At 40.2% G+C, this 26327-nt stretch overlaps 1 protein-coding gene across 1 annotated transcript in view; it reads left to right on the top strand.

The window, feature by feature from the left end:
* The window catches only part of igsf9ba (immunoglobulin superfamily, member 9Ba), a 61311-nt gene extending 39646 nt beyond the window's left edge, over window positions 1-21665 (top strand). Inside the window, exons 6-21 of the mRNA XM_053320950.1 lie at window positions 1820-1961; window positions 3258-3403; window positions 4133-4275; window positions 5591-5731; window positions 5823-5942; window positions 6094-6244; window positions 8284-8407; window positions 9687-9862; window positions 13228-13454; window positions 13836-13920; window positions 14032-14193; window positions 14285-14330; window positions 15179-15265; window positions 15978-17594; window positions 21223-21353; window positions 21448-21665. Of these exons, the coding sequence (XP_053176925.1) occupies window positions 1820-1961; window positions 3258-3403; window positions 4133-4275; window positions 5591-5731; window positions 5823-5942; window positions 6094-6244; window positions 8284-8407; window positions 9687-9862; window positions 13228-13454; window positions 13836-13920; window positions 14032-14193; window positions 14285-14330; window positions 15179-15265; window positions 15978-17594; window positions 21223-21353; window positions 21448-21656 (3707 nt within the window). The 3' untranslated portion in view covers window positions 21657-21665. The remainder of the gene's footprint in view (window positions 1-1819; window positions 1962-3257; window positions 3404-4132; window positions 4276-5590; window positions 5732-5822; window positions 5943-6093; window positions 6245-8283; window positions 8408-9686; window positions 9863-13227; window positions 13455-13835; window positions 13921-14031; window positions 14194-14284; window positions 14331-15178; window positions 15266-15977; window positions 17595-21222; window positions 21354-21447) is intronic.
* The last annotated feature ends 4662 nt before the right edge of the window (window positions 21666-26327 follow it).

Below are 26327 nucleotides of genomic sequence, written 5' to 3'. Positions count from 1 at the left end.
ATACTATAGAAATGTAGAGGTAGGTGTAATATGGATATGCAAACTACAAAACAATAAAAAAAGAAATGTTTTTCCTGGTTTTGTGTGTGTGTGGTTGAAAATTGGCATGAAAAGCAGTGTGAGATATGATTAAGACCCACACCCAGAGCAATAATAAGCATATATCTTAGGAGTCATGATTCTCACTCCAGTGATCTGTTTTTAATTGTTATGTGAGACACCCACTCACCGCCGTCAGTAGTCCCACCTGATATAAAGCTGTGTACGCTGAGAGGAAAATAACTAGCAGACTTGTATCTGGGCCCACTCATAAAAGACAGCTTACCTTTCATGGCTTCTGCTGTTTTATTGAGAGTTAAGAGAAACCTAGAGTACCTCGGGGGAAGGAAAGGTTACAATGTGAAGCACGCATAAGCTTCAACACTGACTACTGTTAAGGTTACAAAGCTGGCTGCTCGCTGTATTTTACATCAGAGTGTAGTGATATATTGTAAATAATACATAGTGTGTGCTCTGTCTCACTGCAATCTGTTCCTGAAAAAAGGCGACAATCCCAAAGTGGAAGCAGTGTAGGCCTACATGTGGAGCAAAATCAGTTCATATCATTTCTCTTTATATCTTTAATGACCTTCTCTACCTTTTAGTAGAGCATATTAGTTGTGTTATCTTTTTGAGAAATATGTTGAATATTGCCTTGGAATAAAAGTTATTGGTTGAAATGATTATCTCAGTATCATTTGTTGGACATCATTAGATGATACTGATACTTCTAGTCCTAGTAATTTAAGCACAGTTGTAGATATCAACCACTTTACTGTGACTCTTTTGGATGGTGCAAACAAAGCATTGAAATATAGAAGTGAAAATACTGAAGTGGAAATACTCATGTGTGTTTGAATACAAGTCAGGTGCTTTGTGTAAAAGAAAAACAACAAAAAGATAATTCATCATCCAAATCTGTTGTAGTGTTGCATAGCAACATAGATGTCATTTAGTGCTACAAAGACTGAACTGTATATTACTTTTTCTAATGGTATTTAATATTTAAGAAGTTTTATTTGTTGGGTTTTAAACATTACTCTCTGTGACTAAATATGTATTTTATTGTACTTTAATGGAGATCAATTAGATGATTTACAGATTGTAAATAGTCATCTTTACTGTTGTGGTTGTGGCTCATAATTGAAAATCTGTGTAATCAGTAGAAAAAAGTTGTTCATACCCAAAGGAAAAAAATGCAAAAAAGAAATATGTCATGTTGCTTTTTATTGGCTGGGACTATTAAAGTGGCTATGATTGATGATTTTCTACTAACAATGGATCAGATTAGTATGTATTATGTCAAAGGGCCACATGGAATTGTCACCTGACTTTGCAGAGTATTTAGTGTCTTTCAGCTTATTGTTTTCATTGTCTGGCCCTAAACTTCACTGTTTTGGTTTACTCTGACCACCTTCACTAGTGTCAATCTCACCATCAATTATTATTTTATTTTTTTCAGTGAAAATCCACAAAAAATCCCACGCTACCAGTTCAGTCCAGCACCATTTCGTAAATAAGTAAAGTGATCAATTAGCTGGTGAATGTTCTGTAGCACATACAACTAAAGAATCAAATATTTTCCTCAGCAGTTAGTAGAGACCAGAAAACAGCTAACATTAGAGTTGGTACATATCTGCTGGATGTGTATATACCAAACTGTTTGCTAACAAGTTCTCTATATGAATAAAAAGGTTATGAAATGTAAATGTTGTAAAAAAAACACACAGTGGGGCCCAAAGTGGCCAAGATACTTAAATGTTGTGTCTGTTTCTCTCAGGGCCTCCATACATCGTCTCACCACCAGAAAACGTGACTGTAAACATATCCCAGAATGCACTCTTCACTTGCCAAGCAGAGGCATATCCTGGCAACCTGACCTACACCTGGTTTTGGGAAGAGGATAACGTCTACTTCAAGAAGTAAAGTTATGATCAAGTTTACTTCTGTACTGTAGCTGTAAACATCTGAGTTAAGCACTTGGTTGAGGTTACGACTTAAGGGTCCCTTGCTCAGAGGCTCAGTCACTTAAATCACCACCATGCAGGCTGCATAAGGATTTTATCCCAAAGCCTTTGTGATCAGAGTGACATTGTGAGTCTCTGAGCCCTTTGCTGTGCTGTATTTTGAGTGACTGTAAGTGGGTACTTGGTGTGTGTGTGTGTGTGTGTGTGTGTGTGTGTGTGTGTGTGTGTGTGTGTGTGGCAGTGCCCTGTCCTGCTGTGGCCCTAGAGGCAGTAAGAGTGGGCCTGGCGGGGGTCTGTCTGGAGCGTGCCAGGCGAGTTAGTGCACTCTGATGACAATATCACATGACTCAGGCCTTGTGTCATCATATGCCTCTCATGCAGTGATGATCTGAAGCGTAGCCAGGACCTCTGCGGGCTGCCCAGAGCAGGTCTTTTGAGTCGGAGAGGGTTTTACAGAGAACCATTGACAGACAGAACAAGTGGGAAGGGAGAACAAGTGGATGGGATTTTGACTGGCAGGGAAAACAAGCGTCTGAGGGACTTTCACTGAGGAAGTGTGCTGAAGTGTCCAGTGAAATTTTAAACAGCTTTTATGGTGTCGATCTTGATATACTTAAGAGAATTGTGCACAATGTTTTTTGTTACCATTGGTTTTGCCATTTATTTTGATATACATTTTAACCACCAAGGGCTTTATTAACAGTTAATCTAAAAACTGTCCAAGGAATACAAGTCTTCTAAGTAGCATAAGTGGCATAATAATACAGCAACCCAAAAGTTGTTCCTATTAAGCACCTATAAATAATCTATCAAACATTTTTTAACCAACTAACCAAAGGAGTGCCATTTTATTTTAAGACACATATTCTTTTTGATATTCAATTCTGCTGCATGATAAAATATTGTAATCTTTTTACTGTGTGGGCAAAAAGAGCAGCCCAATTAAAAAAGAAAGAAACAACTCAATCTGTGCTTTAACAGCATTAACATGTTCAATTTTAAATGGTGTTGGGGGAAAAACATGAAGGCTGTACCATTTGGCGATTATGGCATTTAGCAGATTTGAATCTCTTGCTCTGTACTCTGTGGTCTTTGGAGCCCTCTCAGAGCAGACTCCTGTTTGACTCTCTGCTGCTCTCTTATGGCACCTTGATGTAATTTAGCACACAAAACAAAAAAATAGATGAGTGCCCGGTCCTGTTGGTGTGTTTGAATAACATGGTGTGACTAAACATCTGTGTCTTCTTACAGTGATCTGAAGCTCCGAGTGCGCATTCTCATCGACGGCACCCTTATCATCTTCCGGGTCAAACCAGAGGATGCTGGGAAATACACCTGCAGCCCGAGCAACAGCCTTGGTATCTCGCCCTCAGCATCAGCCTACCTGACTGTTCAGTGTGAGTGTTACCGTGGCAACAAAGTGTAGGGGGAGGGGCAGGGAGACGGTACAGCGAGCCTTGTGTGAGGAGGGAACAGCAGCAGCAGTATGGAGGCTGCTTGTGTCGGAGGCTGCTGTATTATCTGGCAGTGCTGCTCCACCCCTGTAACGCAAAGTAACCTTCTTGGATTTCAAGGTCAGACGTTACAGACAGAGAACAGAGTTTGCCCCTCGTCATTTTGACTCAGCCACTTTTACAATTTTCATACTCTCAATGGATGTTAGAGATAAAATTATCATCTCCAGCCTCATTAATGTGTTCAAAGATGATGACAGGCTCATCCTCAGACTCCATTTGTCTTTGTCCCGAACAATCTGGTCCCCTAAATGAAACAGTGACCTTCCTCTTCGTCACATGAGACTGATGAGAGAGAAACACCACTCCTGGCCATCTGACGTTTCACCGTCAGTCCTTGTGTGTTGAGTTAATTCGCTCCCAAGTTGCTGCTGGCCATTGATTACTATGCTACAGTATGTGGGAGAGCTGGGTGATTCGCAGCACTGCAGCCACAGGCACTGATTTCATCTCTGGCTTCAAATATCCTGGATGCTGATTACAACATTATAGCACATGAACATTTTCAGCTGTGAAATTTCTTTAGAAATTGAGTTATGCCAAATATAGAAGCACAAATGATATTGATTATGTATCCAGTATCCCTAACACTCATCTCAATTTTATGTTCAGACCCTGCCCGAGTGATCAACATGCCCCCAGTCATCTATGTCCCACGGAAACTGCCAGGCATCATCCGCTGCCCGGTGGACGCCAACCCACCTGTGACATCAGTGAAGTGGGAAAAAGATGGCTACCCTCTCAGAGTTGAGAAGGTCAGTCTGCCGCAGGGCTGCGTTTGACTCCCCTTTCATTTATCTTATATTACTTTACCTTAAGTCTGTCGCATTTGCCTCAGCAGAGGTGGTTCTAGTATAATTAAGGACAAGAGGTAGGATTATCAGTTCATAGATGTCCATCTATAAATATAATTTAATTTGCTAGACTGAGATTTCTCACTTATTCTGGATACACAAACAGAAGATTTTACAGAGAATCTTAATCACTGCCCCAGTGATGAATGTAGCCAAAATCTTGACTAGTTTAACCCTTTGGCACCCGCCTACCCTTTCATGTATGCTACACCCTAATTAAAATAATCTGACAATTTTAGAGTTTCAGAACTGTGCAAGGAATTTAAAGTTCCCCTCTGCTCAAAAATGTGTTTTTGTACTTATTTTGTACTTCAGATGGATCTTTGACCTTCACTCTGCACCATGATGTATGGTATGTGGAGGGTCTGGCCTTGTGTGCACCTCATCACTAAAGTGTGATGTGGAAACTTGAAACCTTACGACTTTTTAGTTTTAATTAGTTAAAACATAACAGACACTTATTATCATTCAAAGCAGATCATTTAAAAAATGGTATTTCTTAAAACATGTCTGAAGGAGGTCTTTAAGGATTTATAACATTTGTGGATGGCCAGACTGCTTTGAAAGTTGGAAGATGCCATATTTTTAAGCTGGCAGATGCACACACTTTTGTGCATTTTAATTCTCTATTTTGTATTTATTGTTCTATTTGAGAATCAACACAATGACCAAAAAGACAAGAGTATAATCAATAAATACACATTCACATACATTTTTGTAATAGCCTACTTGCAGCCCGTAAAAGACGTCCATTAAACAGTTGATGGCAAAAGCTTAAAACAAGCTTCTCCTTTGCTGTCAGTGTGACTGTTTCATGTATTTTTGAATGATTGGTGAACAGCACATTGATCATTTAGACTCCTATTCAAAAATTGTGATATAATATAATCTTTGCAAATATATTATCAACAATAATACGACAACCTCAGTACAATAATTACATCACAGTTACGTCACCATTTCACCAGCATCCTGTCCTGTTTAAAAGCCGGGTCATTTTCAAACCTTTCAACAAATCTCTGTGATCGGAGCTCTCTATCCATTGCTCGTTTATCTTCTGTCTAATCTAGGAAGGCCTGGACTGCTAAAAATGTGGTTCTTGATCATCTGATTTCAATCAGATTTTCTGTTGTGCAGGTCAAATCATTTAATGGGACCCTGAGATTTCAGGAGAAACCCTGAAATCAAGAATTTCAGATGCCCTCTTGTCTTGTAGTACCCTGGTTGGAGCCTGATGCCAGATGGAAGCATCCGGGTGGCGGAGGCCACAGAAGACTCTCTGGGCACCTATACCTGTGTGCCTTACAACGCCCTGGGTACCATGGGCATGTCCCCCCCTGCCACTTTGGTGCTAAAGGTACTTAAGTGCTAATGTTTGGTACTGTCTTTAGCTTTAGCTGTGCTGTTCAAGTACCTGCATGATGTTCTGGTGTTTGTGTTTTCTAAAGGATCCCCCTTACTTTAATGTGAGGCCTGGGGGGGAGTACCGTCAGGAGGCTGGGAGAGAACTTGTAATCCCCTGTGCTGCTTCTGGAGACCCTGATATACCAACCATCACCTGGAGAAAGGTGCAGTAGATAAACACACACCATACCTCTCTCCTGAATTAAATCGTTCTCTCTGCTTGATTTTCCTTTTTTCTTGCCATGTACTGAAACAGCATATCTGTTTGTCCGCCACTACTTAACCCTGTAACTGTAATTCTCATGTCCATTGAAGGTGGGGAAGCCAAGCAGGAGTAAGCACAACATCCTACCCAGCGGCAGCTTACAGTTTCTGTCTCTCAGCAAGGAGGACCATGGAGAATGGGAGTGTGTTGCCACCAATGTGGTCACAAGCATCACTGCCAGCACGCGTATCCTAGTCATCGGTACAAACAATCTGCTCAGTGCTCTCAGTTTACCAGAGCTTTCTCAACTTCCTCAACCATTGACCTTTCATAGGGATTTTGAGTTCATTGGAATCTCAGTTTGCTGTGTGGTTTGAATGATTTGCATGAAGAAATAGCGATATTTATCTCTTAACAGTCTTTCTTCTACTCAATTTTGCCATGGGCATCATTAAAATTCCATTTAATCTTATCTGTAAAAGCTTTATATGGTTAATTTAAAGCCTGAATCTGCAACTACAGTGTGGTGCCCACCCTCCTGCTAAAATAAAATGACTCAACAGCCTTTGTCTGTTGAGTCATTGGACCAAGGACATATTTTTACTCCTGAATTTATTGACTGAAGTGTTGATACAGGCAAGCAGGGTTATGTAGTTTAAACAAATCCTAGGCCCAGATATACTGAAATCACATTGATGTTGTTCCACATATTCAAAATGCATGTGGAAATTAATCTCATAATACTGAGAGGCACAAATGTCTTGTTTCTTGTGCTGTCAGATATGTTTTCCAGTCAATAGTGCTCTTCCCTACACAGATATTTAGTATATTTGAGCTTTTTTATGCTTGAAACATGTAATGTATCCTGTAATTTTCAGTATAGGCTTTTAAAGGAATACTCCAAGGCTGATAGGCCAGATAGGTGGCAATAAATACATCAGTTAATTACAGAAGCAGGACATATTTTAACTTTTTGCATTACTTGAATATTCCTCAAAAAGCATGCTCCTACTCTAACAGTATTGATAGGACTTGTAAATGTTTATCTTTAGGTCTTTAGGTGATGGATGTATGGAGAACTGGATACAGTGGTGTAGTGAATGTTGCTCAATGGTGCATAAAGCCAAAAAAACACTCCCTGTTTTCATCCGGGTAAAGAGATTACCTGGATGCGGCTCTTCCAGGCTTTCGAAATGTGATTGGACCAAATGGAACAAATCCTAATTATTCTGGTTGTTTATGTGATGCTCAAACAAAATGACTTTTTTAGGGACCTTGTCAGACCCAGCAGTTGTAAGGCCATGGTTCTGCCACCATGTTGAATTATTTTCAAAGCCTGTCGCTGTTCCTGAGGGCTTGCTTTAGGTGTGCTGGTCACTGCATACAAGTCACAACTCCCCACCAAGAAATAGTATTGTTGTACACTTTGCTTTTTGTACAGATTGCAAAATTAGACATCAATTGTTATTAATTAGAGGCAAATTTTGTTACATTTGGACAGAGCTAGACTAGTTGTTTTCCCCTGCTTCCAGTTTGTATCCTAAACTAAGCTAACTGTCTTCTGGCACTGGCAGTAGCTTCATATTTAGTGTACAGATATAACAGATGTATAAATGTTTTCATCAACTCTTGGCAAGAAAATGAATTAGTATATTTCCCAAAATACTCAGCACCTAAAATGAACTATACCTTTGAGTCCATGCTTTCATATCGCCAGCTGGTCTTTGAAATGTGAGTAAGTCTGCCCTAGTAGCCCATTGCCCCAGTACCTATGGTGTTGTAACACTATTGCACAGCTGGCAGCACCTCCATCTGACCAGCCCTCAGCTGACAGGTGTCACAGGGCGTCAGAGACAGCTGTGCTCCTGAGTCCATGCTCAGGTCTCTCTTTTATCCCATTGAGAGGTAACTGGCTTCAGGCCACACAGCACAGCTGTTAGGTGGGTGGGATGTGCAGAGCTGCAGACAGAACTGCTGCTCTTGAACTTGACCTTACACCAGTCACCACCTCAGCCAGCGTCACACTATCCGCTGAGCAAGTCACATGATGAAGAAACAAAATGCTTCACATTTGACTCACTATGAAATGATTGCCATAATGTTTTATTCAGTGTGAACTCAGTCAGTATGATGATGAGTCTCATCTGATAAATGTTAATAAAAAATGCAATTTAAAAAGATATCTAGAGCTTCTTTGCTGCTAGTGTTGATATTACGTGATAATTGTAAGTAGTTATATATTTGATGAATAAATTGGTAGGTGCGTGTTTTAATATTTGTCTGTTTCTACAACCACTCAGGCACCAGCCCACACGCTCCTGGCAATATCCATGTATTGCCCTCAACAACCTCTGCTAATGTGTCCTGGGAACCAGGTTATGATGGCGGCTTCGAACAGACATTCTCTGTGTGGTACGGTCCAGTGTGAGTGCTCTTAGTTTCCTTCCAATCAATGATAGCAGTCTGCAGATGTGGAAACACTACCTGCAGGTTATCGGCCTAGATTGACATAGGAGCAGGCTTCTTCTTTTTTTTCCTGCTCTTTATTGATGATGATGAAAAATGAAATTCAATCAGAAGCTCGCAGCAGAATTGTTTTGACAGCATATTTCTCAGGGTATTTAGGAGACGTGTATGTATGTGCATAATTCATGTTGTGTAAAGTCAGTGCAGTAGCGTCCCACTCAGCATCATACATGAAGTGCTGCTACACATGTTTACCAGGGTATTTATGGAGAATAACATTTCATCTGTATAATTACCTTGCTAAAAGACAATTAAACACTTAACATATTTTACAGTGTAGAGGCAAAAACCTTATGTCCTAGTGGTGTAGAGTATTGTGGTTTTTATCACAACAAAATCACACTGATTTGATTATGTATATGGCCTCAGTGATAATTAAGTGAGGGTCATAACTTTGAAAAAAGTAAAATACTGGGATACTTTCATACTTATGTTATCCTATCTGTGTCATGTTTAACTATAGTTTACAAAAAGCAAAGATAGATCAAGTGAATTGAACATTAGGATTTTGTTGCTGCAGTGACCTAATTTCCCAGGTGGATCATTTAGTGTAGTATTTCACTTCAGTGTTTGAAGTGAAAAATCAAACTATATTATACCCTCTATGTTCAGAAATTGCTTTTACAGTTACTTCAGGCAGACCACCAAAAAGAACAAAATGTTCCCTTTTGTAAAGCTCCCCAGTGACTTTGAAACAGGGAGCTTTGTCAAAATTTCCATTAATGGACATATTGTTGGTTATTATAGTCCTGTGGAGATGCCGTAAGATTTTAATTCAGTTGTAGAAATATTATTGAAGGTTATTCTACGTTATTTGTAAACATCATTCAAATGTACTTGACAAATGGAAACTTTTTTAACCTTTGTTGATATTAAAAAAAATGTCCATGTATAGCAAAGTTGTTGAATTACTTGAGGTTGAATGTTACTTAGAATAGCATCATGGTCATGAAGAAAGCATTCATGTTTGTAACTTTTCCTCAGATTTGTTTTATTTAATTTAAATCCCTGAAATATGGATACATATGTTTTAAGATTTACTGCACACAAACTACAATACAGCATCATGTGGCCAATCATCATACTTGCAATATGCATTGTTATATTTACCTTATATTTATATATTATATTTGCCTTTTATAATTTTCTGTATTTTCTGTCTATTTTCTGTTCTTAGGTCAAAGAGAATAGACTTAGGACCTCATGACTGGCATTCAATGCCAGTTTCCGGTACTCCGACCTGGTTGGTGGTGCCAGGGCTGGAGCCTGGGACAGAGTACCAGTTCAGTGTGTTGGCACAAAACAAACTGGGCACTGGCCCATTCAGCGAAGTTGTGACAGTCAACACTGCAGGTGGGTACTGGCCATGTTGACTGCAGCACACTGAAAGGTTTTTTCTTCAGTGTTTGCTGCTATTTGACTGCACGGAGGTACTATTTTAATGCTCATCAGAGACAATATGGAATATACTGCCCTCTAGTGATGTTTAAATTAATATATAATACATTATTTTTCGCTTCATCATCCATATCAAACCAGAACAACTTGTACCCTTTAAGTTTCACCTTTTACTATACATGCACACACCATCTCATCAATTTAAGCTCTGATAGCTGAAGTGATTAAAATGTGCTTTCTATTTTTGTGTTTATCTTTGTGTTTAGCACATCTATGCTCTCCTTCCCTTATGTTAAACAAGAATTCCCCTAATACTAAACACCAAAGATATCAAATCATTCCAATCTAATCATTCTAACCAAATAAGATATGTCATCCATTACTACGTGTACTTAAAATTCCCATGTATCATAAGAAAGGAAGGTTGTTTTGGATTAATGAATCCATTTACATCTCAGTTTCAAAGTCCGTGCACACAGAGCATGGACATGGATGGGACCAGCTGCTACTTTATAGTTTAATTAAGTATCAATGCAGTGTGCGATGCAATAAGCCTTTCTCACTGCAGACATTTTGACTTGTCGTAGCTGGAAAAGCACAGGTGTAACTAATGACATTAATGATAGCTCTGTTCCATTTAGAGTGCCAGAAAGATAGTGTGTACAGAACCAAAGCCCTGGCATCAGCACACCTGAGTGGAGTACTGGCATTATTGATGTTATTAGTTGCACCTGTGTTTGACAAAACAACATGTCTGCCGTAAGAATTATTTATTAGAGAGTGAATTGTAGTTGTGTTTAAGAAACTTATGTTTTGTTATCACTGATGAAAGATGTAGATTCTTCTATATTTTAATCCAACTCATGCTTCAAGGGTGAGCTGCCAATTCAGTCTTTGTATGCAGCTGCTCCAACAGAAACTGAATTTAAAGGTGTATGGTCTTAAAAATCAATGTCTCAGCAAAAAGGGCATGAAGGGAGAAAAGTGCAAGTGAAGGTTTTGAATAAAGGCATGCACAGATCAAGGCACACCCCAAAGCCTTTTATGTGGGCATTGAACCAGACTCTGAAAAGGAACAGCATCTCTACCTTTATAGTAGTGAAAAAACTGAAATGTATGCATTAATTGACCAATTTGCAAATTAAATCCAAAGCTGTGAAGAAGTCTTTTAGTTTGAAACGCTATGGTTTTTTTTTAAATAACCAACCTACCTGTGAAGTGCAATACCAAATACCTGATGACAGCTACTTCCCCACAACATTGGCCTTGTTTAAACTATGTAACTCTCTATGCTGCTACATGTTGCCAATAAACAATGTGTTGGAAAGCTTCCCTTTATTCAACAAAGGCTAAATGAGGCTTGCATAGTTCTGACCTAGTTCACACGCTCAGATAGCAGCCCTTACATAGATGGTGGACAATCAGATTTCTGGTTTACACTGTTTGTTTACAGCACTTACAGTCCATTATTCCATTATCCATAATCTTATTACCTTCATATAATATCATTTTCAAAGTGTATACAATAACAGATTATGTTAGGATTGTCAGAGTCTTAAACATATATATTACAAGCCATGTTTGAGAACCAGCTTCAGGTCCATGTTGTGCATTGTTAATGCATTGCTTTGTAATATCTCCTGTTCTTTTATCTTTGAAACCAAAGCCAAACATACTGTACTATTGTTATTTAATTGTGAGACTGAATGATAATGTGGTTCATGTGTCATAACATTCATGAATTTTGGATTCAGTTTTTGATTTGGACCACATTACAATTTCTCTTTAAAGTTGTTCAACAGACTCTATATCTGTGTGCCTAACTATCTACTGTACTATAATTCTAGGGTTCGGGTTAGGGTTAGTGGTGTACCTATTTTTTCAAAGTGCTTCTGTTTGTGGGTAATGAGTAAAACTGTGTCAGGTTTTAAAGCATTGTTTCCAAAAGAAAAGAGTTTGAGTTCACCACTTAGCCTGTAGGAATGCAGACTGAGCCATTGTACTGTAGCTCTCAGGCAACCAGAGCAAATGCGTCATTTGACCATGCACTCCAGAACAACCCATAGCATTTTCTAATATGCTGCCTCTGTAACCAATAAATGGCAGGAAATTTTGTCTGTGCTTTCCAAAACCTGTTAAAAAATAATGATGGTTTATGGAGCTTGTCCCCCGAGAAAAACGGCACAATTGGTCTTAATGTCAGTCTCCCAAAACGACCTATAATTATGTTTGAGTGACAGACGTCATTTAGTGGCCATAGTAATTATGACCAAGAGAAGTGGTGCACTTCAGATGATGTATATATCAAGTGACACATTTCCATATTCATAGGTGGCAGGATTGGTGGCTTGTTGTAGTTTGCCAGAAGTGGACTTGCAGGAAACCTCTGATCACTTCCCGCTCCAACTTCGAATGTCAAATTTCCAACCATGAGACAACCATTTTAACCCAAACCACGATCTTTCCCTAACCAAGTGCTTTTGTGCCTAAATCTAACCAGAAACACAGCATTGTAACTGACAAGACCTCCAAAAGTGTACTCCAGAATGACCCATGGGAGCATTGTCTTATATGCTGCGTCTGACAGCATTACAATATAATTTGCCTGTGTTTTCCAAAACCAAACCGCTGTAATATTGCAGTATCACAATAATGATATTCTATGATGTGACAATGCTGTTTAAGGACTGGTTAGGTTTAGGCACAAGACGCAAAACACCTGGTTAAGGATAGAGAAAGATCATGGTTTTGGTTACAATGATCACTTGAAATGTGGTGTGGCTTAAACTCACTGTTTCCTGAAAGTTCAGAAAAATTTGTCATCATGGCAACAGTAAACACTGTGACAATTTGTTTTTTAAAACTGTCCTGACTTGCAGTTGAAAATGTAACTTACGATTGGAAGCGGGAATGAACAGCAGTCATACTTACTATGGCCACTAGATGGTGTCTGTCGCTGAAACGTAACAAAGGGTTATTTTTTGACTGACATTACAAACTATTACATAATTTTTGCATGTGAAGTTGCATATTCAGGGAGCTGAAACACTCTTATTTTCACAAGGCATACCATGTATTTCATCCATAGTGACTCAATGCACCATTTTCATATTACAAAATAGCAATTGAATAATTTTTGTTTTGTTGTTTAAAAATCCATATAGACCTTTGAATTTAGTTAAGTTTTAACCACACTTTGGTTTTCAGAGTATTTTTTCTGCACAGAATCATGCAGAATGTTTCTATCTGGGCCATGTCAGAAATAGTCTTCTGTTGGTCAACTTTTCTGTGCAATATTTCTGGTCTGGTCTGCTCCACAGGCTCTCCTCTGGGTACCCCAGAACCACTGGTGCTTCTTACTCCACCACGGTGCCTCACAGCCAATCGCACGCAGCACGGTGTCCTCCTCACATGGCTCCCTCCGGCCAACCACTCTTCGCCCATTGACCGTTACATCATGGAGTTCCGTCTTGGGGAGAGATGGGAGGTCCTGGATGACCTGATCCCATCCACTGAGACTGAGCTGATAGCCAGAGACCTTGTTCAGGTGAGTTAAATACACATTTAGATACAGAAACATGGCTATGTTCATTTTTTTTGTCTTTATACTTTTTCGTCGTTGAACAGAAAAATAACATAGCGCTCAATTTGGTGGAGTAATTGACTGAAAACAATAACAAAAAGGTGGTTTCTTGAGCTTAATTGCTAAAGAAAAACAAATGATCATACTATTATGCAAACAATAATCCACAGAATAATGATAGAACATATTGAGCAACTTTTAAGAATAACCTTACCTAACCTACCTACCTTGAATAAAGATGATTTGGTCAAATTATTATATATATTTACAGATTACTTTTCAAAACACAGTCACATAATGTGATGTAATAGTATTAAAATTGTTTTTGGGATTTTTCTCTCACAGGAGTCATGGTATGAGTTTCGAGTGATGGCTGTCATGGATGACCTGATCAGTGAGAGCAGCAATGTAGTGGGAGTGTCTAGCACAGGTCAGTTTCTTTACAAAAGCAGTATTACAAACAACACACAAAAACTGAAATGCTTAAACACATTTAGTTTTTCTTTTTTTCTTTTACTGACCTCTCTGTTTTACCCATCAGATCCCTTCCCCCCTGCGGAGGTGCCTGATGAGGGGCTGGCGCGGCCAGTGGTGGCGGGTGTTGTGGCAACTATCTGTTTTCTGGCAGCTGCAGTACTGTTCAGCACTCTAGCAGCTTGCTTTGTCAATAAGCAACACCGTCGCAAACTCAAGCGTAAACCAGGTCGGCCTTCCTCTCTCTTACCGCTTAACATACGTATGTGTATTAAACATTATGTAAGAAACGCTAAATTTAAATGTCTTTGTCCTCTCAGATCCTCCCTTGTCGGTGACACACTTCAGGAAAAGCATAGAGTCACCGTAAGTAAAGCCAACACCAGAGCCCCTGCCAGAGGTGGCTGCTACTGTGCATCTTCTTAAGCACCTGATCAATGTTTTTCTTACAAATTTTTCCTCCCCATCCATACAATCCATGGAATAAGGCATACTGTTCATTTTGAGAAAACAGCAGTAAAACTGGAAATACATGATCTTGGTAGTCGAATACTGCCTTATTATATACAGCATGTATAATATTTTATTTTTGGCAAAAGGAAGGTTTTGTTTAAGTAATATGGAAAGACATGTTATACATGTTATGTTATGTTAGATGCCTTGCTGGATGAAAAAAAAGGTGATACGCTCAAGGTATATGGGAGGTGCAGAAGAACATGTACTGTAGCAACCTCTAGCGGATCATGGGCGGTTCAAAGCAGCCAAGTCAGCATTTTAAGCACATTACCCAGAGTGCCCAAGCTGCAGTATTTGTATTGATTTTTGATCCATCTGTATTCTTTAACCTCAAACGCTGTCTGCTTTCTGCATGACCCTCAGTGTTTAATAATGCTGTTTTTTGTTTAGCTGCACATTTAATGTACAGTATCAGCCACATGTGTGTATTTGTCTGTCTGTCTGTAAAACCTGTGTACATGTATGACTGCATTTCAATCCCAAAAGAATCTAATTTGTGACAATAATCTGTGTGAATCCCATTCCAGAGTAAATGTTTGTCTGCCTGTGACTTTAGGTAAACCATCAGTATCAGATACTTTTGTTTATTCCGTTAAATAGTCCAGGCAGGTCAGGGAGTTCACACTTAGTCCTTCCTGCAAGGAGTCTTGCCATAGTAAAAGATGAACCAGGCCCATGTCGTTTGTCTCCCATCGCAGGCCTCCTCTCACCCCCTTGCCAGGGGTAGAGCCCTGCTGGGACGAGCCTGCCAGGAGCAGTTTCTTGCCCCCGCCCGCCAGCCCCCTGTGAGTGCCTGCCTGCACCAAATTACAGAGTGTGCTGCACTGCACTGGCTTGGCTGCATGGTTAATGCATTGCATAGAAATCAACTGAAATGACTATTTGTTGTAGTGAAGCCTACCGCTGGCCTTTTTTGCATGCTCAGATTTCCACGCACCATACAGGGATTAAATTGCATCGGCTCGGCTGCATGTACAGTACAGTACTGTGTATATGCACTCTTTACAAAGTATATCTACCTGATGCATTCAGTGACCCAGTAAGTGTCGACAATGCTGCTCCTGGTGTGGGCAAATGAGGCCTGGTTAGATGTCATTTGCTTCCCTCATATTACCATTTGGTGCAGCATATGGAAATTGGTCCCACGTCTGCTCAAGAAGATGTAGATTCAATAGATCTGTGATACGGTTGTCATGGTTGCATCATTGGTTCTCCTCTCATCCTGTCATTCTGGCTTGGTTCATTAGCTGCTGTCCTATCAGGACGCCACCGCCGCTACAAACTGGTCATTATCATAATGCAGTTCATTATGGCTGCCTTGATGGAGTGCATTGGCTTTGTATTGTGTCATCTGTTTAGTTTAGGAAATAAACTGCAATCATGCATATTCATTTACAGCACCAGAGGTCTTTCTCTTGTTTTATGCACTTTCCCCCAGGGTCTCACTGGTTATTTGTTAAATTAAGCAAGTGTCTATGTTTGCATTTTCTATGTCAGGTTGTCGTCGGGGAAGATAAGTCCAGAGAGCTCCCCTCCATCTCGGCCCCGCTCTCTTTCCTCAGAGGGTTCCCAGGGTCCAGGCCTGTACGTCAGGAAGCTGCCCAGTCCTCAGAGAGAAAGAGAAAAGGAGCTCTCCTTCTACAAGAAAACCAAGCGTGCCATAGCCAGCAAGAAATACAGTGTGTCCAAGCATGAGGCAGAGGTCACCACGCCGATTGAGCTGATATGCCGCGGCCCTGATGGCCGCTTCGTCATGGAGACCAGCCCACCGCCCCGTCGCATCCATGGTTTCCCCTTCGCAGAGGAGTCTGACATGTACCCCGAGTTTCGGCAGTCTGATGAGGAGAATGATTTTGACCCTGGGCCTCTGCCGCCTATCATGCCCACGCTGCGGCCCCAGCTCTCCCCAACGTCCTCCAGCCTGGAGTCAACGCAGCCCCCCACCTACAGCCCCCGCCTACACAGGCCCATGGAAGGTATGAGCTTTGCAGAGGGCAGTGCACTTCACGCCTCAGGGCAGGCCCCAGCCTCCCGCTACAGGGGCTTTCCCCAGGGCCCATTCTATGGGTATCTAGGCAGCCGCGGTGAATCAGGGATTCCACCACCATTCTACATGCCTGACATCAGTCCGCGTAGCTCCGCTCTGTCCTCCCCCCCAGGCACCGCTGAGGGGCCCTTTGGTTACCCCTCAATCCCCGAGGAGAGTGGAGAGATGGAGCTCCATCAGTACACTGCCTCTGGCCATTCTCTGTCTCACACACACAGCCCTCCTCCTCGCTCACCTGAAAGCTGGCAGCCTCATGAGCTACCCTTCCTGGGTCTAGAGGGTCCACGGTTCATATACCCACCTCACCATCCCTTACATCATCAGGACCTCCCTGACCCACCCCCATATCCTCCTCACTCTCTTCCCCCCAGTCGCCTGCACCTCCCGTCCCTACAGGATCCAACAAGCCCTAGACTCCTGCAGCTGGAGGTCCCTGTGGCTCCCCCAGGCAGAGACAGGCCCCCGGGGCCTCCGGTTAGGCGTTTAGCTATGCAACAGGCCCAGAGTCTCGGCCAGCTCAGACACACGGCCCACGGTGTGGGTGTACCAGTGTTGCCTTACCCTGACCCGGCAGCCCGTGCAGGGAGCCCAAGCACAGCCCCCAGTAGTAGCCCTCAGTCCTGGCTCAGCCCGAGGGCGGGGCGCCGGGCAGACCCCAGCCTACCCCCACTAGTACTCCAGCCCTCCCGTCTCTCTCCGCTCTCCCAAAGCCCCCTTAGCACCCAGCCAGGTTCCCCAGATATTCTAGTGCGGCCCCCTCCGCGCCCCAGCATCCTCCGCACCTCTCGGTCTCTGGAGATGCATGAGCTCACTCTGCAGCCCTCGGTCAGTTTCTCCCGGAGGTCCTCCCTGACCGCCTCTCCCACTCAGAGCCAGGGCGCCAGGCACCCCAGCCCCAGTTACCATGCCCACATGTCCTATGCCTCCACTGCAGCCAGTTATCCCTCCCAGTCCCCTTCTCCCCCTCTGGAGGGCAGGGATGTTTTCGGGCAGAGGCCATCCCAGAGAAGGACAGAGGAGGAGATGCTACCCTCAGAGCCCTCTCAGCTCCAGATATCAGCCTCAGGGTAGGTGTTCCATTCCAGTAGAGAATAGTCACACATTTATTTAAAGAGGAGACTTCTCTCCTCATCTGCTCTCTATTCCAAATTTCCTCAGTATTTATCCACAGTTTTATTTTGATGTTTCCATTTAGGCATAATTAAGATGCATATTGTACCTTAATATGCAGAAGGCATGTAATTGCATTTAGCACACATTGTGTCAGCTCATAAAAATCTCTAAACTTTGACAATTTGATGGCATGTGAAAGCTCAATTTAATTTTGTATTATTGTCTTTATCATTTGATAGATCACATTTAAGTTCACAAAATATGGATTCATTAATTAAATATAATGACTGGAAAATTAATATAAAAAAGGTACAGAAATCCTCAAGTTTATTGTTCTTTTTCTACTTGGAAGCTTTCAATTGAAAAATTTTAAAGTTTTACTTGAATACTAGAATTGTGAAATGAAAACATAATGAGTGAAACACTAGCAGAAGTTATTTTCATGCCTAATTGTAACAATTAACTGCATATGTGATGAAAATTGACATACTTTTATTACACTTTATGACATAAAAAGTACCACTTTCTAATAAGTCACCGTCTATTAAGCATTTAGAGGTTGTAACTGATGGCTTCATTAATGGTTAATAAACTGTTAACAAATGCTTTATAGAACAGACATCAATAAGAACCACTTCTTGGTAACCAGGTTGTGAAAAATCTCTCTGGCTGTTCAATAACATAGTCAATATTCAAAAGAAGTCATTAACATTACTAAATGTTAACATAAAGGGTAACAAAGCATCAGGTTTGGAGTTATAGATGTTAATAAATCATTAATAAAGGGTCAGGAGCTTCTCACTTGCAAATAATCCAACAGCAGAAGTTAGTATTTAAAAGTATTTTGTATTTATATTGTAAACAAGACATTAGCAGAGAGATCTTAAAATAATCCAAAGGTGCAGTTGTAGATAACAAACAGTTGTTAATAAATAATTAATATTTTGATCAGCAACCCATTGAATGAATCTAAGAGCTAAAAAGACAAATCAAATGTCATGCTGGAGGAGAATACAAGTTACACCTGGAAACCCAAAAGTTGTTTTCATTAATGTTTATTTATAACTGTTCTATAAGCAAACAATAAACTAATAAGTATTAGTAACTATTAATTAGCTTTAATAAAGGGTGCCTTAATAGAAAGTGAAAATAAAAACTCATAGATATCGTGCTACAGTATTTGCACTTAAGCCAGTTTTAATGAGGGAATAATATGATCAAATCTCACCAGAGGGATTAAAAAAAAATCCATTACATCCAACATTTTGATAGATCAGTGCCCTTAGAGACAGTTTCCAATTCACACACGCAAGAAGCTTTTTAAAGCCTACATGAAAAATATAGCTTAGACACATAAACTTTTGTGCCCCATAGTATTTCTATACTGTACACATTCCTGCGCCCCCTTACACCCACCTCATAAAGCTGAAGCCATGAAGCAGAGACTTGCTCCTGCACTGTCATTGGCCTTTAAAGGAAAGTAGCTTATAGGGCTGCTGCTGTATAGAGGGTAAGGGTCTTACCTGATTTGTTTTTGATTGATCTCAGCTATCTGGGCAGCGTTGTTGTGACCCGGTCCCCTACGCCGCAATAGGTAAGGGTCGGACCCATGTCTGAGAGGGGAGGGGTCAGCAGGGGGAGGGCTCTAATCACTCTCTCCTTTAAAGGGGAATCGCTTTGGGTTGTGCCTCTGTGCTGGATTCAAGTGAAGTACAACTAATGGTAATAATGACTGCAGGATGTATTTGTCAATACAGTACCAAGGCACAGACAGCCAGCTGTGGCGTAGGCTACAGTAATTAGGCTTGTGAGCAAGCACGAGGAGCGGTTTTGGACTGTGGAGAAGCATTTAATTTTGTCTTTGGATTGTTTGAATTACAGACATGTTTCCCTGCACAAACAAAAAAAGCCTTGAATCAATAGAGGACGCACATGAATGATAGACTGGAGTATTCCCCTTTAAAGTTTTGTTCCATGTGCAAAATGCCATGCATGCATTCTCTAAACTTCTCTCTATGACCAAACAAATAACAACAATTCTCCAACTAAATTCTTTGTCACATTTGTTGTCCTAAGTGCTTTCGTTTTTCTGTCATGTGACCGTTTTTAATGGCCATTTCCTCTTCCTGTCATGTGACTTGTTCTTTAACGGCCATTTCCTCTTCCTGCCATCTCCTCCCGTCAGCATGGTGAAGCCTCTGTACGCAGTGTTCATGTTTATGAAAGTGTGCTGTACAGTGTTTATGTCTATGGAAATGTACTTATATTTAACACACTGTGGCCCCTGCACACAGTTTATGTGATAATGGAAATGTTCTCTTATCTGTCTAGGACTGTTAATTCTCAGATTTGTCTCCCCCTCTCTGCTAATGGCTCTCAATCTCTCTCTCCACAGTGTCAAATGATGGACAGCATCTCTAAAGCTGTGTGTTCCTATGCCTTTTGAAACAATACATGTTTGGCACAACAACTTGACTTAATTCAGCATTAAGTCAGGTTTTGAAGCTGTTTTGTATTCAGTTCTTTGAAAGGCAAAGACATAAACTGTCATTGAGCGAGTTTACGTGGATATTTGGATTTAATTTAATTTAATTGCATCTTTCTATGAGAGATGGACAACAAAACCAGAGTATTCGGTACGAGGTAAAACTGCTTCTAAAACAGACTGCATACTAAGACAGTGAAGATAACTGTAACTTGATGTGATTATTGTTTTGCTGATTGATTATTTTCATTCAATTTAGCATGTATCACTCATGAAATGAAAATAGTTCTCCAGGGTCCAAAAATAGTTCCCTCTTTTGTTATTTTCTAAAAAAAACAAAAAGAAAACAGACGTGCACACATACATGTCAGCTCACACAGGCTCACACAGCATACTGTTAGAGAAACGCTTGTGCATGCACTGTACACAATAAACAGCTGTACTGGAGGAATGTAAGAGTGAATCTACAATAAGACTGAATTGTTACAGGAACAGTAATTTCACAGTTCCAGAAATTATTTTCATTTTATGAGTTTTATACAGCAAAGAGACCAATAGTGCCCGCTTCTCTTAAGCAGTCACTATTTAAAAGACCCCCACCTGAATGAGCAAAGTAATGCAATAATTGGCATTCCATTCTTAGCACTACGAAATCGATTTTGAATTACAATGTTGGGACCTGAAATTGGAGTGATTTTGCATCACTAACAAACACTAATAAATAGCCGGCATTAAATAAAAACTTAACTGGGTCTTTAAGGTAATGATTGTTTCAGAAGAAACGTATAGTCAATAAATTCACCAAATCCACTGCCATGTTATGTCAACTGTTCTTTCTCTCTGTCACTTTCTCTTTTCTTTTTCTCTTTCTTTGTGTCTAACTTTTATCATCCATCAATGCAGATAGAAAGTGGAAATTCATCATCTTTAGTGAAAGGGCTCTCAATAGCAGTACAAGAGCTCATCAAATCATATGATAGCACCTACTGGAAATAGCAATGAAAGTGCCATTCTGTCTTTTCACTCTGAGACAGGATCAAATATGACTGTTGGATTAATGCAGAACAATGTATGCTATGCCTCTCTCCTCTTCTCAGGGAACCTCTAGGTGCGTCTAGTGATCCTGCCGGGTCTGAGAGCTTACCAGCACTGCTACACCACTGTATTACTAAAGCCAAGGGAGTGGCTGCCAACAACAATAACAACACAACCTCCGGAAGGAGAACAGGTTAGTCCAACGATTAGATCAAATGGACAAAAAGCCTAAAAGTATGGCAGGTGTACAGTATTACGTCTGTGCTTCTCTTTTGCCTCCCTGTCAGGTGTGTCTCCCTCTCAGACCCAGCAGCAATCTCAGACATCCCAAGAGGGAGAGGATCTCAGCTTCCACAGAAAGAGGAAAAAGCAAAACAAGAAGAACCCCTATCTCTATTTGACCTCCCTCCTGCATCGCAGGCAGTCTGAGGAGGACCAGACAGGCATTCTGGCCAGTGCAGACTCTGAGGGCCCAAATTATGGGACTCTACGCTGACCCACATGCCCACCACTGTCACTGACAGGCCAAGCCATTGGACTCGACGAAACTGACCTCCCCTAAACCCAACCTCAGCCCTCCCTGCTCAGTCCCCCTGTCTCTGTATCAAGCTAATACGTTTCTTATAATCTCTAAAGTTCATCAGTGTTCGGGGAGCGGGAAAACGTCAAGCTGAATACTCCGGGGGTTAGAAAATCTTATTTGAAGACAAGAACAATGGCTTTTCTGAGTTATCACCACTACCTGTCTCTGAGGAATTTCACTTGAAAATGCTCTGAAAATATATAATGTATATAAATAGTAAAACAAGGGAATTAAGCTTCCTCCTACAGTAATAAAAATGTGTTGTTTGAGTATGTCACAACACGTTAAAGATTTTTCACTCACTGGTCATTGAGGGGTCCATATCTTTAGGTTTTTCAGTGATACAGTGTACTGTTAAGCCTGGTGCGTCCTCGGACAGGGACATAAGTCTACCTTTCCTACAATACAAATAGTGTCAGTATTTAAACACAGGGTTCTTACCACAAAATATACCTCAGAGTAAACGCAGAGTTGCTGTAATTCTTGTGGTATACTGTACGTACTTGACCTTTTTACATATGAAAAGTATGGATAAAAAGGTTTATATCACACGCCGCACTCATTCAAATGGATAATATGGCCTAACTTGATCTAATTTAGAAGCTTTTTATTAGCTGGCATATTGTGTTTTACTTTGTTTTACTCTCCAACGCCAACCATTAGAAGACACTGTCTTAATTCTGGTGCTTGATGGCTTGATTACATCACTGTATTAAGACAAAGACCATAACCTTCATGAGAACTCTCAAAATAATTTGGGACTTACACGCTAAACAGAGAGGTTGGACTTGTAGAAGAACAGGGTGATGAATTGTGAAGTGTACTGTAGTATGTATTTCATTATTAAGGAATCATTTGTGAAATGTGGCACGTCTGGAGGTGCCTTTTTTTGCCTTTTTCTCTCTTGTTTTTTCTAACATAAGAATCAACTGCCTTTTCCTTCGCCTTCTCATGTTTGTCTCTTCGGGGAGTGAGGGACTCCAATATCATGTGTGTTTTTACTTTCTCTGCCAAGGACACATAAGAGGAAATGCCACAGAGGATGCATGACTCTTGTTTTGTTTTGTTTTTTTTACATGTATATTTTAAATGGGTACCTGCTTCAACTGTGTATATCCAAGTAAAATAGAACCAGAATACCCATAAAAATTAAAACTTATGGGTTAAAAAAAAATACAGAAGCTTAGATCTGAAACAGGCAAATCAAATAAATGTAATTTCAATGGAAAAGTACAGAAGTGCTGAACATGAGTTTCATGTAGAAAGAACACAGGGGTATAGTAAAGATGTTAATGTTTAACAGCAGCTGTTAGACGAGAATGTGATTGCTTCATAAAGTTAGAAAATGCTGTTAACTCAAAGCAATGGGGAAATATTCAAACAATGGCCACCCTGACTGTTTATCTTTAACAACTGTATATTACTTGCTAGCTACTTCTCTGTATGTTTGTTAATTTTCGACACTAACCGATAATGAATGTATGTTTTGCTGTACAGGAAATGAATGTCCCGATGTCACAGTACATTGAATGACACATTACGTTGTTTATAGTGCAGCTGCGATTGGTGAGATGACCAGTTGGCACATTAAGTCCAAATTGTTTTACTTCTCTGAGCTTTTCCTGTATGCATTTAAACAAGAAGTAATAACCAGAGGGCCCCCACAAGTTCTGAGCCGAGCTCCCTTTGCTCTACAAAAAAAAAACCCCCAACAGTTTTCCTTCTTGTTGTTGAAGCTAGTTCAATCATTCAAAGACATATCAGATAGATCTCTGTCTGCTACCAACAAATCAGAGGTTTTCCAACAAATATCCACGTGAATGAATCGACTCAATGTTTGCTTACACAAATCTCTTTTAACGAGTGAGAAAGTGATGATTGCCTGAACATGAGCGTAATTGGTTTCATGTAAGATATGAGGAAAAAAAATCTATATTTGTTATGTACTGTACATGGTGTGTATTGTATTTGTAAAGATAAATCAAACCATGTTTTACAGGAAGATGTTCTTGTATGAGGATGTATGAAAAGACGGGAGAATCCCAAGGAAAAAGAAATTAGATTATATATAAAAAAGTATTTGCTTACAGTACGGCTTTAAGTGGATAATGTTTTTAAAACATTTTAAGGTGCCTCATTTGTCATACTTTAGCAGACATTATTTTATCTGAGAAGAAAAGAAACCTTAATGTTAGTACCGTACGATGTATTATTGCCATAGCCCGCTGGCTGCACAAGTTGAGTAGTATTTTCTCTGATGTATAGTACGTGAATGCCCATTGGAAAAAGCTTTAGAAGCAGATGTGTGTTGCCCTCTGTAATATTTCTGGAACAAGTAATACCATATTTTGCCCGTTCATGAGCACACATGTAGATTCGCTCCAGATCTCTTCGCCTTCAGGTGTCCAAAGCAAATAAACTGAAGGAAAACTTTTTTCTAAGAGTCACAGACATGCTATAGTCATGTACAATATGTGCTGTGGAGGGAATTGTGTTTACATTAGTTTGATAAAGAAAAAGTGTGTTAGGGCATAGTTGCTTTGAACATTTACAACTTGGTGCTATGTTTAACTTCGTGGTGCTGTAGAATAGAGGTCTAAAGATTTTTCATTTGATTTTATTTTTTTGTTTGTTTTATTCCACAAGCAACTGTTTTTCAGCCCTGTGTGTTTGAGCAACTAAACTAAGCTCCGGTAGACACAATAGATCCTTATCATAACATGGTGTGATGACAGTGATAGCCAATACTGGAAAAATAGTAGTATAATCTCAAATAATAGAGACTTGTGATGCTACTTTCAAATTAACTCAAGATGACCTGTTTCTATAGTGTGTTTGCAATGTCTGTCTGTGCTTCCAAGGTACCCTCTCTAAAGTATATTTGTGATGATATTGAGAATATTAACCCAGCCTAAAAGGAGAAACATAACCTGATTTTAGACTAGTACGCGCCACAGGACACATGGGAGGGAATCTGAGAGCATCGTCAGGTCACAAGGGGATCTTTTCTACACACACAAACATACACACACACACTTCCTGTAGATTTACAATCTGTGGTTAACAGCACTGTTTTTCAAGCACACTACTGCGTCATCTCACCACCTTTTTGACGGTAGAATTCCTACTAGTACTGTACATTATAGCCATGAGTAGTCACCAGACCACATTTGTATTTATTGCTGATTCTCCTGGTATAAAAGGTATTGGGAAAGCTGTTAACTCATACATCCTCTCCATGGGTTTTACGAATGGATGTCGTCTTCCGGGCTCTTTTTTGCATATTCAACAGAAACATGTACAGTTTAAGAGGGCTGCTTTGGACGTACTGTTAGCTCAATTTTTTTTCTCTCTCTCTCTCTTTCTCTCTCTCTCCAATTTTTCTGCTTACAGCTTTTAGTGCATCACTAGGTGCCGGTAGGATGATACTTAGAACCGATTTGATTTTTTATTGTATTAATCTTGCATGTAGAGACAATACAAAAACGCCTATTTAGCAATCATTCATGGACATCTGAGCTGGTTGTTATTGGACAGAAAATAGACTGTAGTATTTTCTATATTCTCTGTTTTTTCATGTGTACCAGCACTGAGAAACTAGAATGTATTATTATCGTAGGCTACAATAAGCACTACATCGTTGACTGTTTTAGCTAATGCTCATACTCAAGCAAACCAAGTAGTGCTTAAAGGAAGAAAATTTACTACATTTCATTTCATTTTCATCCACAGAACTCTGTGCTGTACATCACATGTTTACATTCTGTATTCTGATTTTTTTTTTGTGCATAATCTGTTTCCATAATCTTATTTTGGTTGAAAAAACGTATTCAACGATGTTCATATGTAAATATTTCAAAGCAAAAACTTTTCTTTTTTTTTAAAACTTTTGTCTGTTTTAAAACAATAACCTGATGTTTCTCTTTTGTTGGTCTGTCTTTAGACTTGCTGTTCTGTTCTGTCACTTCATCAGGTATTACGCTTCACTTAACTTTTTGTGAGCAATTAACTCATACTGTATGGTGCTGTACCAAAGCCTTATGTATAATATTTGTATTACTTTCTTCTCGTTTGCCACTGCTGTCCAGTGAATTCTGTATCGTCTGAGATCATGTCTTACTCACTCTTCATGTTCAACTGCCATGGATCTTGTTTCTTTTAGAGTAAACAGAAACCTGAATGAACTATAATGTAAAACCACTCGGGCCTGTTACCAACTGGCCTGGATATAATGTAAGCCGCCATCTCAGGCGACAAGGGAAAAATGCACAGGCTCACTCCTGATGGCTCATCATGACGTAGACATGGGCCTAGCACATGATCTATGCTCTATCTATGGCATGTCTGTGAGAATATGAAAGCAGTGTTGTACTCATGTCACCATATCATTTCAAATGCTTAGTCCCATACAAAATTTTCCTCTCAAATTTTTGTATTTTGATATAATAAAAAAATCAAAAGAGGTTTTCATTCTTTCTTGTGGTTTTGTCACTCGGAACAAACACTGCTCTGATCCTATCTGTGACAACGGTGCAGTTCATGTGCTGGACACAGGGGGTAAGTGTTGGGCAGAGAGTGGGGGAC

The sequence above is a fragment of the Scomber japonicus genome, chromosome 6, assembly GCF_027409825.1.
Source record: "Scomber japonicus isolate fScoJap1 chromosome 6, fScoJap1.pri, whole genome shotgun sequence".
Classification (NCBI taxonomy): Eukaryota; Metazoa; Chordata; class Actinopteri; order Scombriformes; family Scombridae; genus Scomber; species Scomber japonicus.
This window is presented reverse-complemented; position numbering and strand designations above follow the sequence as displayed.